The sequence below is a fragment of the Chiloscyllium plagiosum genome, unplaced genomic scaffold, assembly GCF_037043375.1.
Source record: "Chiloscyllium plagiosum isolate Xiang-an unplaced genomic scaffold, Cpla_swu_hap1 HiC_scaffold_2, whole genome shotgun sequence".
Lineage (NCBI taxonomy): Eukaryota > Metazoa > Chordata > Chondrichthyes > Orectolobiformes > Hemiscylliidae > Chiloscyllium > Chiloscyllium plagiosum.
In genome coordinates this window covers 16310132-16329770 of record NW_028270140.1, presented here as the reverse complement: position 1 = coordinate 16329770, position 19639 = coordinate 16310132, and the positions used below count along the sequence as shown (strand labels likewise).

The window sequence follows — 19639 nt, the reverse complement described above, 5'->3', positions numbered from 1 at the left end:
GAAAATGAGAATGAATTAAATGTCAGTCTCTTGATTCTGAAATCCTGTTGGTTCCAGAAATTTGAATTATTTGAGCTGACCTTCATCGAGGTGTCAGAAACCTATTTCTCTTGCTTTTGCCATAATCTATTCATAATCCAAGCAAAGCATTTTATAATCGAAATACATACAAGCGTGTTTAATAGGCCATTCCATGCAACCTTGCTCCAGCAAATTCTGGACAAAAATTTCTTCAACAAGATCGAAATGCACAAATGTGGAGTACATCTTGTTTGTGTAGATTGCAATCTTGTGAAAATGTGGAGGAAGACATTATGGTGGAATGCATCTGGCAGTAATGGTTTTATAATTTTTACAGTTTGTTAGATTCAGGAGCAAACTAAACAATGCATTGCACACCTGGAAATACAGTATGGTTTCATGTGTATTTTTGATACTTTTCTTAGATGCGAGAGCAAAGTGAGAAACTGCACTGTGTGGTGGCTGGGCGTGATGCGCTGCTTGGTGAAATTGATCAGCTGAGAGCTCAAGTTTCCAAAGGGCAGTCCCCAGAGAATCTGGGAGAGAAATTTAACCAATGGTTCCAACAATTTGAGGATGAAAAATTACAAGTAATAAAGGAGAAGGAGGACCTCCAGGGGTTACTGGAGCGTGTCAAAACACAGAGCAATGAAATGATGAGTACTCTACAAGGAAACACAGAGGCAGTGAGTTCTAAATTTACACCTATGGAGGAAATATGATCATGAAGGGGATCTTTTATATTCAATAAATGTATTAACCAATTTTACAGCAACACATTTCCTTATCTTGAAAACCAGGGGGAGAACATTATAGTGGTATGCATCTAGTAATATGGATTTCATTTTTAATGTTTGTTAGATTCATGAACAAACAAAAGAACTGCGTCGTGTGGTATCTCACCGAGACGAGCTGCTTGGTGAGATTGAACAGTTGAGATCGTGTGTTTCTAAGGAACAAGCAGTTAAAATTGAGGAGAAGAAGTTGTGTGAAAGGCTACAGCAATGTGAAGATGAAAAATCAATCCTAGCAAAGGAAAAGTGTGATCTTGAAGAGACATTAGAAAGTGTCAAAGTACAGAGGGATGAAATGAAGAGGACCTTGGAAGAAAACAATCAGGTGGTGAGTAACTAAACAAAAAGAAACTCAGAATTGCTAACTATTGTATCATTTTCCATTGTCACAAAATTACCATTTTTATTCTTTCTTATGAGGGACCATTGCTGGAAAGGCTAACATTTGCTGCCCGTTCAAATTTGCCCTGCGAATGCGATATTGATCCATTGCCTTAAACCAATGCAGTCCTTCTAGTACGAGTATACCCACAGTGCTATTAGAAAAGGAGATTCAGAATTCTAATCCAGCAGTAATGAAGGAACAGGGAGAGAGTTACACGTCAGGATGTTAAGTAACTTGGAGAAGAACTTCACAGGTGGTGGTGTTCCCATGCATCTACCTTTATCCTTCAGACATTAGAAGTCACAGAAGAATACCTGCAATGTCACCCACCATCCAGGTTTTGAACTACATTGTTGGATCATTCACGGTTGCTGTGCCAAAATCCTGGAGCCCTCTTCCTCGCAGCACTGTGTACTGACGTAATATATATTTCAGAGGTTCAAGGTACAGCTCACCACCAACGTTCCTGAGTGCAACTAAGATGGGCAGTAAATGCTGGCCATGTCTGACACCCACATTCCAAGTAAGATCGAAAATAAACACAACCATCTCCCTTTGTGCTTGGGTTGACTCCAGTAAGTGCAGTGAATTCCCTCGACTTACTGCTGACTTCAATTTTGTCAGAGCTACTTTATGCCACACGAGGTTAAGTGCTGCCTTTAGTTTGAGGGTGATCACTGTTGCCTCACCTCTGGAATAGAGGTGGCCAGTGTTTGGGGACCAAGGAGATGAGTTGCTATAAAATTCCCACCCTCCGACCCATTTTTGTAGCACCTCGTTATATAGCATATTGATTATAAATCTCTGGTCAATTGTAATCCTCCAGTTATTGATGATGGTAGAAAGTCAGCGATGGTGATGTCTTTGAATGTCATGGCAGATAGCTTGATTCAATGTTAATAGAGAGAATTGTTGCCAGATGCTTGAGTGATATTCACTTATCAGCCACAACCTTAATGTAATCTATTGATGCCAGTGTGACAGCTGTACCGGAACAATTTGACGAGGGAGTGTGGCTAATTCTGGAACACAAGTCTTAAGTACTGCCAGGATGTTGTCAACGTGCAAAGCACTGCATTCAGCTGCTCTTGATTTCACATGAAATGAATTGTTTGAAGTCTAGTATCAATAATGCCTGGAGGAGGCAAAGATATATCATCTATCCAACGCACATAAGCAGGTTTTGCAGATGTTCAGCTTTGTCTTTTAAATTGACGAGTTGGGTATATTCCTGAAATTGCAACCTCCCATTTGATGATTAATGGCCATTGAAAATGGATGTAGTGGAACTGAAGTGCTTTGATCTGATCCATGGGAGTGAACTGCACTTTTTCAGCAAATCCTCCTCCAGCCTGAGAAGATACCCTTCTCTAATGGAACAGTATCTATTTTCCTTTCTATACTATTTTTCCATTTCTCTTGATCTACACACTTGAACAGCTGTATGCACCACGGTGTCATGCTCTGTCCATTTGCTTCGGCTGGTTCGGTGCATAAGATCCTATATTGTAGTTTCAGGAGGTTTGCATTTATTTTCATTTGCGCAAGGTGCTATTTCTTTCCATAGACTCTGTTGTGATGGCAGTTAGTAATGTTCTGGGTACTGAGGTTACAGCTTGTGATTGAATAAGACCCTCTTACCAATGACCTGCAATGTTACATGAATGCCCAATTTTAAACTTTTAGGTATGTTCTGAATTTATCCCATTAACTAGAGTTTTTTGCCATAGATTTGTGTGAAGCATCCACACCTGCAGTGGTCACTCTTATACTGTTACAAGCAGATACATCTGCTGTAAGGATGAGATTATATAGGTTTTATCCTTGGTTTGCATTCTCACAATCTGGCACAGAACATTCTCGCAGATCTTTTCTTCAAAACCTGGTCAACTTAATGAGTAGTGGTATTACTGAACCACAATTAGTGAAGTTCATAACTGAGAATAAATTTCTTGCTTCCTTCAATACTGATTCATTAGCTGTAGAAGACGGTACATGATGATCAACAGTAGTTTTCTTTGCCCACATTTTATTAGATGTCATGAGATTCCTGCTTTTGGCATCCATGTTAACAATTCCCATGGCTACTCGCTTTTGACTGTATTGCACTCAGCTACCACCTCTGGTGTCCATGTGCCATCTTAATGTCTGGATACACCAGGGGATGGTGATGTAGAAGCTAGGACTTGGCTGCAAGGTATAATTTGGTAAGTACAGTTACTTGGCTGTTGCTTGATTAGTCTTTGTTAAGGATTAGCTCTTCAAACTGGCACATGTTCTCACACATTGATGATGAGGACTTTGAGTCAACTAGTCAGGCTGTGCCATTGTCATTTCCTGTCACACTTTCTTTGCCAAGCTGCCTATTCTTTGACCTTTTTGCAGCAGTTAGCTACAGCTAAATTTCAAAAAGCAGCTCTGAGTCAATTTTATTTCTGTAGGTTTAGAATTGCGTGAAGATCAAACCTGGTAAGAATGACAACTGATTTTCCCCCTTGAAAGGAGCTAGATTTATTTTTACAACAAATTTGTACTTTTGTTAATGGTTTCTCCCCCAGACTTATTAATTCATGAAGTTTAAATTCCACAGCTACCTTGATAAAGTTTTTAGACTAAAGTTTCTGGATTACTAGTAAAATACCATTATGCTATTACACTACTGATCCAATCTGCTGATCCCCACCTTTGAACTAACTTGCACATCATGTTGAATAATTTGTATGTCATGTTGAAATTTTGTTGTAAACTCTGAGGACAGCACAAGCCTCAATAAAAGTACCTCAGTAGAATGGCCCAGCATATAAATACAAATACAGGTCATGTGTGTTATGTGGAAGAGTATATTTGCTGTTCCTGAGGTCCATGTCCTTTTAAATCCTTCCAATTTATATCAAGTATATGGATACAGCATAAGTTTACCTCTTAACTGCGTGCAGAGACTTGTGTACTGGAACCAGTCATTTCCTAAATCCTCCATCCCAATGCAGATTTGACACTGTCAGCTCCAAGTCAATGTGGAGAATTGGCTCTTGCCAATATGACTTTAACCATATAAATCAAAATAATTTTAGGTATTTCTTTACGAAGTTTTTGGGTAATGGTGCTTGCAGTTGTGTGCACTAGTTGAACCATTGATGCACTTAAGGGGAAGCTTAATGCTTAAATGAGGGAGAAAGGATGGGATGCGGAGGTTGGTGGAAAGAGATTTAAAGTAGGAAAGGCTTATTTGGAGTGTGAACAAATTCAATTGAGCTGAGTGACCTATTTTCATGCATTTAGCTTCCATATTGATTTATCCTATTTGGCTGCCTAACAAAGTCATCACGTGTTTTATTCTTTCAAGAAACCTGTTCAGCAACACGTGGTTTGTATTATGCTATTTGGCTGCAGATGACCTTGTAACCTTCATCCAGATATAGTAGTTAATGCCAGAAGAAAGGCAAGAGACAGTGCCCTCATTGTGATAGAAACATTGGGCTGAATAACTGTTTCTGACATATGTATCAAGACAATACTAAACAGCAAAAACAAACCAGGATTCATTAAGAAAGAAAATGAAAATTTGCAGAGAAGGAATTAAATCTGACGTGAAGGAAAATGGTTCTGAACCTCTGAGCTCAACCACTGTCAGCCTAGGCCAATGCTTTCAAACTTTCTCAACTTTTACTCTGTTGCCTCATTAGTGACCTTCCCTGTTATTCAGGTCAAGAATGAGCCTCTTCATCAGGGGCATTCTGTGCTGGAACTATAACCCAGTCCCAAAAATAAAAACAATTTTTACAGTCTTTTTCCTGGATTTGTTTTAACGTTATTGAGGGGTTGTGGAATCCCTGATATCATAGAATCCCTACAGTGTGGAAACAGGCCCTTCGGCCCAACAAGCCACTACAGACCCTCTGAAGAGTATCCCACCCAAACCCATTCCCCATTACTCTACATTTACCCCTGACTTAATGCACCTAACCTACACATCCCTGACTACTATGGACAATATAGCTTGGCCAATCACCCAACCCCCACATCTTCGGATTGTGGGGGGAAACCGGAACGTGTGGAGGAAACCCACACAGACACGGGGCGAATGTGCAAACACCACATAGTCAGTCACCCAAGGTTGGAATCGAATCCAGGTCCCTGGTGCTGTAAGGCAGCAGTGCTAACTACTGAGCCACCGTGCCACCCCAAATATTTTCAGTCGTCCTGAGTGCCACCACCAAATGCTGAAAAGGACAACACCTTTACTAGGTGTTGTCTTTTATATGGATGTGGCAGATTGCCTGACTGCTTGTTTGTAAGGCCACTAAGCATAGTCTTTGGAACTGTTTTGGGAAATGGCAGAAATGCATACTCCTAGTCATTGTTGTTTTCACTCTGGTATTCCTGCAAATTTTGATCCAATATTGTTGCCGGTTTTGAGAGTTGGAAGAAGTGAAGGGTTTGCTGCAGTGCAACATGAAACTTTTGAGGTTAACATTGTACCCTCGTATTTTGGTTAGGGTGGATTGAAGAGACGAAAGGGGTTGGGAAAAGCAGTGTTTTTGCTACGTCATCTAATCCTGTTGATAAAAATCTGGAGTATGTCATTTACCCACAGAAGTATAATTGGAATTAAATTAACACCAAACCATCAGTGACAAGTGAGTGAGATATCTCAAAATTGAGGAAAGATGCTGATCATACTTCAGCAACATAAATCTGTGTTTGTTAATAATTGGCTCCTGAGATTATGGTCTATTCCAAAATAACCATTAAGGACGAATAGTTGCAATGCTGCATTAAGATGTAGACGTAATCTTCATTTACAGTACAAATAACTTCATCTGAGTGTTGAAACAATTTGGTTAGTAAGAGTAACAGCTTCCTGCTTCTAATTCTGAATGAGGGATCTGGGAGCCTGGAAAACCCTTGTGCTTTCTCATTTCAGTATGAAGATTATTCAAATCTAAGAGAAATTTGAGTAATGTTTAAGTTTCACTCGTCATTTTGCAACATTTTGTGTATGTCTGACATCATGGAATCTTTCCAACAGTTGCTCAAGTGGACAAATGAACTTAACGGTGTAAGAAATCACCGTGACCAGCTGCTAGTTGAAATTGAGCAGTTGAAGGATGAAGTGAAGAAAGTGGAACTTTTGCGACAAGAATCTAATGATCAATTTGAGAGAGAAACAAAATCCAGAACAATGCAGAAAGATGAGCTGCAGTTGCAGATAGATAAAATCCAGAAAGATCTTTGTGAAAAGGCTGAAATGGTGAGCAATGGGATTTTGAATTCCACTAACTTTCAAAGTCTAAAAATCTTGTTTCTCATAAAATACTCTTAGTTTTCTGTAATGCATGAGCAGTTTGGTGTGTTGAATCAGGATGATGACTGCAGCTTTAATAGTTTTCCTAATTTTTGTGACTTTCTTTTGAGTCCACAGTGGTCTGAACACACTGTCAAGAAATGTAGTTAGAGTAAACAAGCCAGAAACAGTGGACAATTGCTTTTGAAATCCTTGGGTATCTGTGCTTTAGACTTGTTTGTTTTTGATCATGTTTTTAATTCTCGAATAATTGCCAACAGCTTATGATCGAGCAAAGAAGAAATGAAGAGCTCAAAACACTTGTCGCAACCTTGGAGAAACAAATTGTCACGTGGAAAGAGGAGAAAATACAAATTGTATCCACTAAATCAGAAGCTGATCCAGTTGAAGCAGAAATTAATAAACTTAGCAATTATCTCCAGGAAAAAGATCGACTATTACAAGTATGGTTTATACAATATTACTGTACTGGTAATACTCTGTTGTAAGGCATAATCTTATTGATATGTGGAAGATATGCGAGTGAGGAATGAAGTAAGATGGTCTGGAACCCTATCTGAATTAATGTAGATGTCAGCTTTTCTCCTTGTGGCTGTTTGTTCAGACATTGTCTGAATGAGCTGAAGCAATTTGCCCTGGCAACTGGCTAGTTATTGTGAATCGTGAGGAAATATATTTTTTCGTTGTTGTTCATCCACATCACTAACTTCGAGCTTTATCCAAAATGGGAGAGGTACTGCCATTGAGTTCAATTCGATATGTAGCATGTTAACAGAATGCCGCCTTTTTGCAACAGTTTACTTAAAGCATAATTTACGCATCATTGCAGATCACTTTCAAAGGTGGAAGATGTCTGTTTAAGATTGATGTATATAAAGTGTGATTTTTGCCATGTTCCTCTTAATTTATATGTGGGAATGTGTGCAAGTCTTTCTGAACAAGCAAGGCACTAGTGATCTAAGCTGATAAAATGCAAGCTTCAGAGGGAAAAAACATGAACTCCCTGAAGCATGAGTTAATAGAAGCTTTTGCAGATTAGATCTTAACGTGATTCCTTTCACATGACTATTCAATACACTTGTGTGAAACCCAATTATATTATGTAACAGTAACACAGGAGAGAACTGGTCAATGTATTAACAAAGTTTGCTTGCTCTGAACAGTCAGTTCAAAACAATATTTCTTCTTTTAAAAAGTAAACTCCACTGTTCTAACGGTGGTAGAATAGATGACCACTTAACATTTTGCAACCAATTAAAATAGTATGATCTATTCATTTTTAAAATATTAGTGACAAAATTATGTATAAAAATGGTTTACGAGAATGGATCCAGGGATGAGGAACTTCAGTTATGAGGACTGGAGAGGTTGGGCCTGTTAACACTGAAGAGGAGAAGGCTAAGAGGAGATATGATGATTTCCAAAGTCATGAGGGGTCTGAACAGTAGATGGGAAAGAATTGTGCCCATTCAAAGGATTGAGAATCATGGAATAGACTTAATGTTTTGCAAAAGAAACAAATTTGAGATGAGAGAGCTTTTCTCATCATGACTCGTTAGGATCTAGAGTTCATGATCTGGACGTATGTGGAGGCAAGTTTAATGCAGGCAATTCATACAGCACTAAGCCAAAATACTCAGCTGGTGCTAATGTAAGTAACCAAGTCAGTAGATCACTTTTCATGAATTGATATGCTGCAGGATTAAAACAGTGGTGTTGAATTGTAGTAGCCTTTTGACATTAAAATTTTGAATACTGGGGGAAAATGGCTGTTTAATTGTTTCCAATTTTTAAAAAGCCATCTGTAAATAAATGTAGAATTGATGTGAATTAAACCAAGTGACTGCCAATTTTAGTCCACCCTTGAATATGGGCAATCTCCACTGGGATGCTACAGTGAGCAATAAGCTGAAGATATTTCTGTCTCTGACTGTTAGTCAGTGGTTCTTGAGAAAGTAAGCAAACGTAGACGACATCATTTTCTAACTCAGCTGCTAAATTTCTTTCTTAAGACCAGTTTGCCTAGTATACCCAGTCTGGAACGGTGTGAAATATAATCCATTTAGAAATAATACTCTTGGGACCTTAATAGTCAAAGGTTTGCAGAATTTTGGAGGATTTTTCTTGCATTTAATATTGAATTGGATAGTTAATCTTCCAGGCATTAGTATTGTAACTCAAGGCCTGGTATAAGCATGTGCTTTTCTGCGCTTGGTGATATGTCACATAGAAGGTGGGAGCAGGAGTAGGCCATCCAACCTTTTAAGCCAGCCCCACCAATCAATATGATTGATTGATGTTATGAGGTGTAGGTGTGTACTGTATCTTTTTAAGAGAGTTGAAAAACTAGCAAGGACTGACCGAAAACATAGTCCTGAACAAAGTAAAAATGTAATACTTGGTTGAAACAAATAGCTGGAGTTGTGTTGTTAAGGAACAAAAACAAATCCCAATTCAGCCAATTACCTGATTACAGCATAAGGTGAGCTTCTCTGTGTGTCGGGTTTAAATTATGCCCAAAATACCAAAATCCAAACAAATTTGAAATATAATGGTTTTGATATTAAAAGCAATTAAATGATCTGATGTGTATAAAACTAGGTGTATAAAACTAGACATTTGAATAGTTAGGGGAAGAACTGCCAAGAAAACCAATAAGTATAGACTGCTAGTAAAAGAGCTCTCTGAAAGGTACCTGTCCATATGGAAGACCTGTGAAGCAGAACACTGAAGGAAAGATGACCCGAGGAAAATCTGCAGAGGAAGGTACAAAGAGAAGATTCGACAGCTGGCTGGTTTTGAAAGTTGAATTTTTTTTTGTAAATCTTAATTGGGGTTTTTTATCGGACCAGTACTATAGAGTGGTAGGTAAAAGATGGGTTTAAGAGAAAGGAGTAGTACATTGAAACACCAGCAATGTTCTTTGTTGGACTTAAAGAATAAAATTGTTAATTTTTACTTCGTGAAATCTGGGATCGTTTTATGTCTCTTGAAACTTACCTGATTACAGCATAAGGTGAGCTTCTCTGTGTGTCGGGTTTAAATTAGCAGATGGGTTTACCCCATGTCTTAACATTGAACATCGAACTTAATACCCTAACTTGCCCTCCCTCCATATCCCTTGATCTTTTTAGCCACAAGACCTAAATTCATTACCTCCTTGAAAACATTTGATATGTAGGCCCCAACCACTTTGTGGAAGTGAGTTCTACCAGCTCACCACTCTGGGTGGAAAAAATTCCTCCTCATCTCAATCCTAAAAGGTTTACCCGTCTCCTTTAAAATATGGTTCCTGGCTCTTGGACCCCTTCCACCTCAACCCTCCCCTCCACCATCCCCCACCCACACACTCAGACACACATGCGCACATTCCCCCTTTCTCTCTCTCACACATGCATGTACGCACTCTTCTTCCCTCCACCCTCGCACGCACCAAACTCTAGGTGTGTATTACAATGTGGTGGTGTTATCATTTGATTGGCGTGTCACTTTCGCATTCCATTCTGTTTCAGCTGAAGTGTGTCCTTGATCTGTTATAACTCATGACTGCTAGCAGTATTGAACCTGATGTGTGATTTTTGTCAGTTAAAATTATTTTATAGTCAACTGACCTCCATATAACATTTGTTTCACTACCTCTGTACTTGACTGAATTAATTTACTTTTCTTTTGTTATTCAGACCGCATTTCGAAGTTTATTTGAATTGGAAAATGAGTACAAGATTGGACTAGCTAAAACTGATCAGGAATTCTCGAGAGAGATGGAGGCTTGGAAAGAGCTACTGCTCAGAATTTGTTCTGAAGTGCCTGAAGGATCAGCAGAATCAATACGCATTGTAAAACTACAGGAAGAAAATGCAAAACTATATGAAAAACTTATGTTGTGGAGAAGTAATTTTATGGTACTTGATGAATTAAATTTTATTCAATGGCAGAGATTGTAGGTTTGGTTTGATGTTCCGTTGCTGTTGGATGTTCCGTTAACTTATTCCAATAGTAATGGAGATCTTATCAATTTTATATACCGTTCGATATTAATCCGTCACACTCTACTTTCAAGGAGAAGTTGGATTAGAGTCACAGGTAGATAGTGAAGACTGCATTTGGTATACTTTCCTTTATTGGTCAGAGCTTTGAGTATAGAAGTTGGGAGGTCATGTTGCAGCTGTACAGGACATTGGTTAGGCCACTGTTGGAATATTGCGTGCAATTCTGGTCTCCTTCTTATCGGAGAGATGTTGTGAAACTTGAAAGGGTTCAGAAAAGATTTGCAAGGATGTTGCCAGGTTTGGAGAATTTAAGCTACAGGGAGAGGCTGAATAGGCTGCATCTGTTTTCCCTGGAGCGCTGAGGGGTGACCTTTATCGAGGTTTGTAAAATCATGAGGGGAATGGATAGGATAAACTGACAAGGTCTTTTTCCTGGGGTGGGGGGAGTCCAGAACCAGAGGTTTAGGGTGAGCGGGGAAAGATATAAAAGAGACCTAAGGGGCACAGGGTGGTGCATGTATGGAATGAGCTGCCAGAGGAAGTGGTGGAGGCTGGTAGAATTACAGCATTTAAAAGGCATCTGGCTGGGCATATAAAAAGGAGAGGTTTAAAGAGATATGGGCCAAGTGCTAACAAATGGGACTAGTTTAAGTTAGGATACCTGGTCGGCATGGATGAGTTAGACCGAAGGGTCTGTTTCCATGCTGTACATCTCTGACTCTAACACTCTAATTGTAGAGTTTCGGTGATGATCAGCACCAAAATGATTGATTGTTTGCACACTAAGAATTATGTGGCAGTTGCCCTAAAGTGACATTTCGTAACATGGAAAGAATCGAAGTCTTGCGATGGCTTACAGCAAATGCTTGGTTGTGAACTGAGTCTAATTTTAACTTGTAAATAGTTTCTAGTCAAAGTTGATTACCTCTGCTATCAGGGAGGAAGTGAGGATTGCTGATGCTGGAGATCGGAGTCTCCATCGTGAAGAGCTCATGCTCGAAACATCAACTCTCCTGTTCTCGGATGCTGCCTGACCGGCTGTGCTTTTCCAGCGCCATACGTTTCCACTACCTTTTCCGTCAGTATGCAATATTATTGTAGGCATTTCTGGTGTTAGATTTTCACTTTTATTGGTGTTTAATTGAAAAAAAGAAATAAATCATAGGATCTAATCTAACTTTTAAGATAAAAATATTTCCATAAAGCTGTGTTTATTTCACAACTGAGCCTTTTTCTGCAACAGAGAGTGATGAGCACTGTGCCTCCTCGTGTGAAGAACTATCAGAAACCTATTAGGAAATGTGATGTGAGTCTAGCAGATGAGAAAAAGAAGAATGAAGAATTGCTCTCGCAGTTGCAGGCTCTGAAAAAGCAAGTATCTGATCCATCAGAATTGCAATTAGTATCAGTCGAGAAGAATGCTGAAATAAGAAGAATTTCGGTCTTAATTGCAAGTAAAGAACACCACTTAGAGGTTTGTATTGTTCTCTTCATAATTAATTATCAGGGAGCTAGAACATTGCAATTCCAAGATTTTGTTTAAACTTTGAAGATTTTAAGTGTTTAGGTGCAAATATTATTCATGTGACTGCTGACCTGACTCCAGAATGTTATATTCACCTTCCTGGTGTAAGGATACGGAATGTCACTGGTTACAGAGCACTCTGAAAGGAGAGGGTGATTATTAGTGGCTATCATCCATATTGGTAGAAAACTAAAATTCTGCATTTAGATTTTAAAGAGCTAAGAAAATAGCAAGATCTCTCAAATCATAATTTGGCAAGTTGCACTTGCTAATAAGTAATGAACCAAGTCCCTACAGATGAATCTGTGACTGGAAAAAAACTGAGCATAGATTCCCTAGTGAAGCTGAAAACATAAGACAAAATTAGTCAATGAATTTGGAAAGCAGAGGATTCAAAGGTTAGAAATAGACCAGCAGAGAATCACTTTCCTACTTTATTTCTCACTCGTATTCTCAGTCTCTCATTCATACTGTCCGTATCTATATTTTTAAACGGAATTAAGCCATTGATGATGATGGGTGGCACGAAACTCTCAACTGCTTACTGTATAAAACAGTATTGAACAGGCTTCCTTGTGGCGCAATGGTAGCATTCCTACTCCTGACCGGGTTCATGTCCCATCTGCTCCAGATGTGTGTAATAGCGCTGAACAGCTATTGATTAGAAAAATGGGTGAAAAGATACTGATTCAAGATGTTGATAAAAATTGTATAACTGCTCTTTTAATAAGCTTAGTTTAAATTGTGACTTAATTACTGGTTCTGTCATTCCTACAATATCTATTGATGATGTTGATTTCTTGGGAAACTACTTACCTGTAGTTTCGGGGAAGCTTGCTAAGGCTTTTTAAAACACCGATGCTTTTTCAGGTACTGTTCAGCTCTTTTGTTCTCTGTATATTAAGACCATAAGACATAGGAGTGAAAGTAAGGCCATTGGGCCCATCGAGTCCACTCTGCCATTCAATCATGGCTGATGGGCATTTCAATGCCACTTACCCACACTCTCCGCGTAGCTCTCATTTTCCTTGCGAGATCAAGAATTTATCAATCTCTGCCTTGAAGACATTTAATGTCCCGGCCTCCACTGCGATCTATGGCAATGAATTCCACAGGCCCACCACTCTCTGGTTGAAGAAATGTCTCCTTGGTTCCGTTTTAAATTGACCCCCTCTAATTCTAAGGCTGTGCACACTAGTCCTAGTATCCCTGTCTGAGCGAAACAAATTCCCAGCGTCCACCCTTTCTAAGCCATGCATTATCTTGTAAGTTTCTATTCAATCTCCCCTAAATCTTCTAAACTCTAATGAATACAATCTTGGGATCCTCAGCCGTTCATTGTATGTTAGGCCTACCATTTCAGGGATCATCCGTGTGAATCTCTGCTGGTCAAGCTCCAGTGCCAGTATATCCTTCCTGAGGCATGGGGCCCAAAATTGAACACAGTATTCTCAATCAGGGCAAGTATCTTTGGTGGGCAAGCGTCTTTAAAAGTATCTTTTTAGAGTGTTTTCCAGTTTCGTTGTTATGATCAAAAACTTAATGGAGTTCAAAAGCAGGTAATTTTGCAGAAAAAGATTACTTGGCACTTGAGAATATTAATCAAAGGAGACTAACTAGGTAAGTAAGCTAAATGGCAATTATTCACACAAGTCTTATCTCACTTTTTTCATGAATATGTAGAAAAGGTTTTCTCTGTTTGGTGAATCCCAAACAAGGTTGTAGTATTTTTGATTTTGCACATTATCATGGATGTTGTAACAGAAGTCTTGAATATGTTATCCCAACAGGTTTTGGATGCTGGGTCAAATAAAACATTTAGTAGGAAAACAAATACATTTTTATTAGATAAGGAATAGGTAAATATGGTTGCTGTATAGATCAGCTGTGATCTAATTGAAGGACCAAACAGGCCAGAAGAGTGAAATTGTCCACTGCTATTCTTATAAGAAGTCTTAACTTTATCTGAGAATGCCCAATAGTTTATACAAGACATTTCAGCTCTTTCGTTCGCTGGAGGACCATCTTTCTTGTGCGTTTGTCCATGATTTGGAGCATTTGAATAATGTATAGCTAATTTCTCTAATTTTCTCTAATTGTTGGAATGTACGCATAAATTCATTGCTGTTAGTTCTCTCCGTCAAAGTTACTAGTTATTCAGATAATGGCTTGAATATTCTTTTACAGGGAAACAAAATTGTTTGGCCATGTTTTCCAATTTTATTTCAAATTAATACTGGGGGAAAAAGTGTAAGAATTAAGAACCAAAATGAAATATCAGTTTTTGTTTGGAACATCACTAAATCCCAGGAAAAGAGAATGATGACTAGTTACTGTTAAGTCAAATACAGTAATTATTTAGACAGTTTCTGCCATTGATTCTTCTGAAAGCTCCAAAAATGATATAGTCGCTTTCTGCAACTGGATAATTAAACTCTTTTGGAGTAGATATGATTATAACATTTGACAATGGACTTGGATCATGATACTTTATATGTGATGCTAAAATATGTTTTTAAAGTAGCACACTAGTGCCGTGGTTCTGAAGCTAAAGTTTAATTCTGTGCCATCTATTGTAAATATTGTAATGATTGACTCACTCAGATATTCTGGTCAGTAACAATGTTTGATGTATTGCTGCTGCCTGTGAAATTTTCTGTCCTCCAGAAGAACTTCTTGTTTTTGACTACGACTTCCTGGCTGAAGCAGAAATGGATCAGTGCAGCAACACCAGGATATGAGAATGGAAGGGTGGAGAGGGTCACTTAGACCTTGCATGTCACTAGCTGCAATATTCAGAAGTTTTTAAAAGTCTGTTTAAAAAGTGATCAAGTGCATAGGGATGGTGAGGAAGAGAGGCCATTGTTGTGGTACTTTGTTGTGTGTCGCTAGCTAATCAGAGTTTGGTCAGGTATTAAACTGTGCAACTTTTCTGGAACTAAGTATCTCTAAGTAAGTCTGCCTATCTGGCATAAGTCTTCAGGCCAGAGGTCAGTGTCAAAGACTTTTGCAAAGGTTCCAAGGCAGTGAAAAATTGGCCCATCAGAACTTCCCAGGCAATTTCTGTCCACATGTATACTTCCATGAAATGCAGATAGATATCTTACCACTTGCATCCCATTCCTAGTGATCTGGATAGCAGAAGATTTGGCCTATCAAATGTAACATTTCCATTTCATTAGCATCACAGTAACAATTAAATCTCTTCAGCTTACCACCACTATTCAAGTACATCTTCAGCACTGTTGTAAGAAAGAATGAAATGCGTTCTTTTGTTTTGTGAAAGTTTTTTTAATAAATCCATTGCCCAAAAATTGTGAAAACGAGTAAATAGTCTTAAAAGGCATGTTGACATTTTACTTACAATGCTGAGGTAAAATTTTATCAATTCTACCATCAGAAGTAGTTAATCTGACTATTTTTAATAATGTAAAGTTAAATCCTTCAACTTGTGAATGCCCTTTCTTGTGTATGCTGAATGTGTTTTCTCTCACTCAGAATGCCCAGCAGAATTTGTTGGAATTAAAGTCAAAATATCAAAAGTACCTGACCTGCTCCAAAAATGGAATACTGTCCAGAGCAAAAGCCCGAAACAATCTTAAGGAAAAAATTGCCAAACAGTTGGAGAGAAATATTTTGAAGATAATTGAAGAAATTGAGAATGAAAATCAAATATTAGGTCAGGAATGTCAACTTCAAACGAAATCTGTTCAGGTATATTTATTTGCTTCAAGATTGGAGCTTGCAACTAACATTATTCCTGTGTTCAGTTGAATTTACATTTTAATGAAACTGCATTTATAAATGTTCAACTTGAAATCAGCAGCAGTGTTTCCATCTGATTTATTCTGATAACGTCTTGTTTGAGCTTAAACTGCAACAAAACTCTTTCCATTTGCTTTGATTCAAGTTCAATGTTTTTACTTTCTCAAGCCTAAAATGATGTAGACTCAACTTGTAAGTTTCCAAATCTTAGTCTTGAATGTTGTTTAAACTGTACACTGTGCAAAGCCTTTGTAATTTCAAGACTGCATTTTCCTTAATTGTAAGGAAAAGCACCAAAGCGCTGAGAAATTTGGGATTAGTTTCTATTCATTTTCTATTCTCAATATATTCCACTTGATTGACTAATGTCCTTTAGGAAAGGATCTACTACGCTTGCTTGGACTCTTGGTAATATGGTTGACTCTTAACCGGCCTCCAAAATGGCTGACCAAGCCATTCAGTTGCCTAGGATAATCGGGGATAAGCAACAAATGCTGATCTTGTCAGCCATGCCACATCACATGAAAGAAAAATGTTTCCAAAATTGTTGGAGTTGAGCTGACTGATGATTTGGTCAAATATTAGCTTGACAAATTTTATGTATCCACAATGGCTATTTTCTCTGTTTCAACCTCAAGCTCACATGAAGTATCAAGCACCTTTACTGTCTAGTAAATAGTTAAATAAAAATCCACCTTGTGCTTTGAGTAGCAAGGTAAAATGTACTCGTGCAAAAACCAATTTGTAAACATTGTTATGCAACAGGAACATCGCAGTCTCAGCTGCAAGTTCCCCTCAAACACCTTACTTGAAAATATACAACCCCTCTTCCCTCCCTAAAAGCACCAAGTACTGGCACCAAACCAACTGTGTAGTGGTTTGAAAAGGCTACTTGCCACCAACAGGGGCCAGTGCGAATGCGCTATGAATACTGGTTTTGCAGTGACCGCTACAACCCAAGAAGAATTTTTAAAAATGTTGGTGGCATCTTGTATTGACGTAGGTAATTGATAAAGGTTAATTCTTTTGTTTAATCAACTATTTCATTTTTGTTGCATTGTGATTAAAAGAATAGTGGTAAGGAAGTGAAATAACATGACATCTGACTGTGTTCTTTTGAGCTGTCAATTGAAATTTCGTTCTAGAATGAGGACAACCCAGCACCATTTGATAGGATTTCAGAGAATTACTCTCTCCTTTTAGTTTCTGTTGCACCCTGACCCTCCCCTGCCTCGCCCTTCCAGTTGGACGTATTGAATTAAAACAATTATAGTGTTAAAGATTGCTCTGGGATATGTCCCATGATTTGCCATTGTTTGAATTCTGCTTTATCTAAATTAACATTCTAGGCATTTTGTATAAGTTAGGAAGTTAACCTTTTGGTGAACTGAATCATACTTCAGAACAAAACTAAAATTCCCTTCAAGTCAAATAGATATTTATTAGTGAAGTTACTTCCCTTTAAAAGATTTTTAGTCTGGTCATCTGACGTCACTAATATTACCAATGAAATGTCAGCATGGACAATGGAATAGATGTTTGTTTCTTCTCATTCTTGCCACACAATCTCTCACACCGTTCAGTTTGAATTTTACTGAGAGCCCCCGATACCCCTATGTTTATTATTATTCTAGTTTTTGGTGTATTGCTCCAAACAACACTACACCTAGTTCTGTTTAGAGGTACCAATTACCAAAACTGTCTTTAAAATGACTTCCCATGACACTGCAGAGGTTTAATGGAAAACATGAGTGCTAATCTAAAGAATTAGATACTAGAGCTGACCAAGCTTTTGGTCAGCTCTGGTATCTATGGAATGGTGTGGTGTGGTAGGTTTTACAGAATGATTTTGAGAATGGGGCTGAGACAACTGAAGTTGTCTCGCCAGTTTTGATAATGGGTATGGTTGCATAAACGTCTGCGCAGAGTTACAGGGAATTGGGGGAAATACATTGCTAAAAGCTAGAGGTTGGAAGATGCAACACCATGAGGAATATAAGCAGGAGATGGATATTTTAAATAAAACATCATATGTGTTGGGGTTGACCTGAGTGAAGATGGTTGAAGTAAGTGGCCTTGTGATAGGGAGTTTGAAACAAGAATTCAGTTTTGACATGAATAGGATACTGAAGTTGTAAATAGTGGAATATGGAGTCCGTGGCAAGGGTACAGCTTTTAGTGATATGCACCAGCTTCAATCTTTCCAATGTTTAATTGAACAAAGATGTAGCTCACCCAAAATTGGTTTGCAGGCAAGTTTGATGGCACTTGGGAAGGGGGAAGAGGTAGCTGAATCTCTTCAGCCAATAGGTGGAAGTTGATCTATGTTTGCAGCCAATGCTACCAACTGACAGCACATTGAAGATGCTATATTGGAATATGGGTTCTTGGGAGATTCCTTTAGTAATGGTATGGTTGCAGGAAGAGTTTTGCTTGATTGAGTGTATACCAACTGAAAAATAAACCATCCAGCATCATATCACTTTTGAGTATTCCACACATACCTCTGCAGTTAACAGCAATTGAGGTGTTTATTCAGACACCTTTTCAAATTATTTGAGAGTTTCTGCTTTACTGGCTTTTCAGGCAGTGTGAGCTGAGCCACTGCCATTCTTTGGGTGAAAAAGCATATGCCCATCTCATCTTTAATCTTCGTATTAATCGCTTCGCATCTATGCTGCCTAGTCACTGACCTCTCTGCTAAGGGAAATTGGTAATAAAATATAATTTAAAAAATTAAATAGTGAACGGTACAGGGCACTGTTAAATGTCTAAAAGAAAGCTATGTATTTTGACTTTAGCTTAATATAATTTGATTTGTTAATGTGAAAAATTCATATTGCATCACTGAGCAATAGAATGCAGTGCTAAAAGTTAATTTCATCCTACTACATCCTCAGAGTGAAGCTGCATATTCTGAATCTCTGCGAAATGGATATATAAAGTATATCAGGAATTCTTGTGATGAGTTGGAAAATGAGAAGAAAAAGAATGATGAACTGCTTTTACAAATTGAAGCTGTCAAGCAGGAATCATTGAACAAAAATGGTTGTGATTCATTGAATCTGGAAAACCAGAAGCTATCCAAAAAGTTGAAAGAAGCCGAGCTATTGCTGCAGGTAATCAAACAACTTAATACTTAAAATTACATTTTTAAGTAAGTGGAAATAGTCACTGAAAAAGATTTGAAATTTGCATCATTATAATTACTCAAATTCCTTTTGTTATACTGATGAGGTTTACTAATTGAAAAATCATCTCTCGTTGCTATTTCATAAATTTGAGAAGGCAAAGTGAACTTTTTATTTGCTATAATTAATATTGTGTGATTGGTTGTACTGTTACTTCACAATAATTAAGTGCAAGTTCCTAATCTGACAACTGCGTAACAATACAGGAGCACATTCGGAAGTAAATAGGTAAGTGTACCTACTACTTTACTATTCCAATTGACAGTCTTTAAAGTTTGAACAACATGGGCGGCACAGTGGTTAGCACTGCTGCCTCACAGCGCCGGGTTCAATTCCCGCCTCAGGCGACTGACTGTGTGGAGTTTGCACGTTCTCCCCGTGTCTGCGTGGGTTTCCTCCGGGTGCTCCGGTTTCCTCCCACAGTCCAAAGATGTGCAGGTGAGGTGAATTGGCCGTGCTAAATTGTCTGTAGTGTTAGGTAAGGGGTAAATGTAGGGGTATGGGTGGGTTGCGCTTCAGCGGGGCGGTGTGGACTTGTTGGGCCGGAGGGCCTGTTTCCCCACTGTAAGTAATCTAATCTAATCTAATCTAAATATCATTTATATTTGGCTGGCCAATGTATTATGGTGTGTCTACCAGTTTATGCTGGAATGGAAACACACTG

The 19639-nt window shown here is 38.4% G+C and overlaps 1 protein-coding gene across 3 annotated transcripts in view; it reads left to right on the top strand.

Moving 5' to 3' along the window:
* The window catches only part of cenpe (centromere protein E), a 116010-nt gene that overhangs the window by 73338 nt on the left and 23033 nt on the right, over nt 1-19639 (top strand). For all 3 annotated transcript variants that reach the window (XM_087994949.1, XM_087994952.1, XM_087994945.1), the window contains 8 exons: nt 447-707; nt 883-1143; nt 6230-6451; nt 6766-6948; nt 10186-10407; nt 11738-11968; nt 15518-15733; nt 18685-18903. In XM_087994949.1, coding sequence (XP_087851075.1) covers nt 447-707; nt 883-1143; nt 6230-6451; nt 6766-6948; nt 10186-10407; nt 11738-11968; nt 15518-15733; nt 18685-18903 — 1815 coding nt within the window. The remainder of the gene's footprint in view (nt 1-446; nt 708-882; nt 1144-6229; nt 6452-6765; nt 6949-10185; nt 10408-11737; nt 11969-15517; nt 15734-18684; nt 18904-19639) is intronic.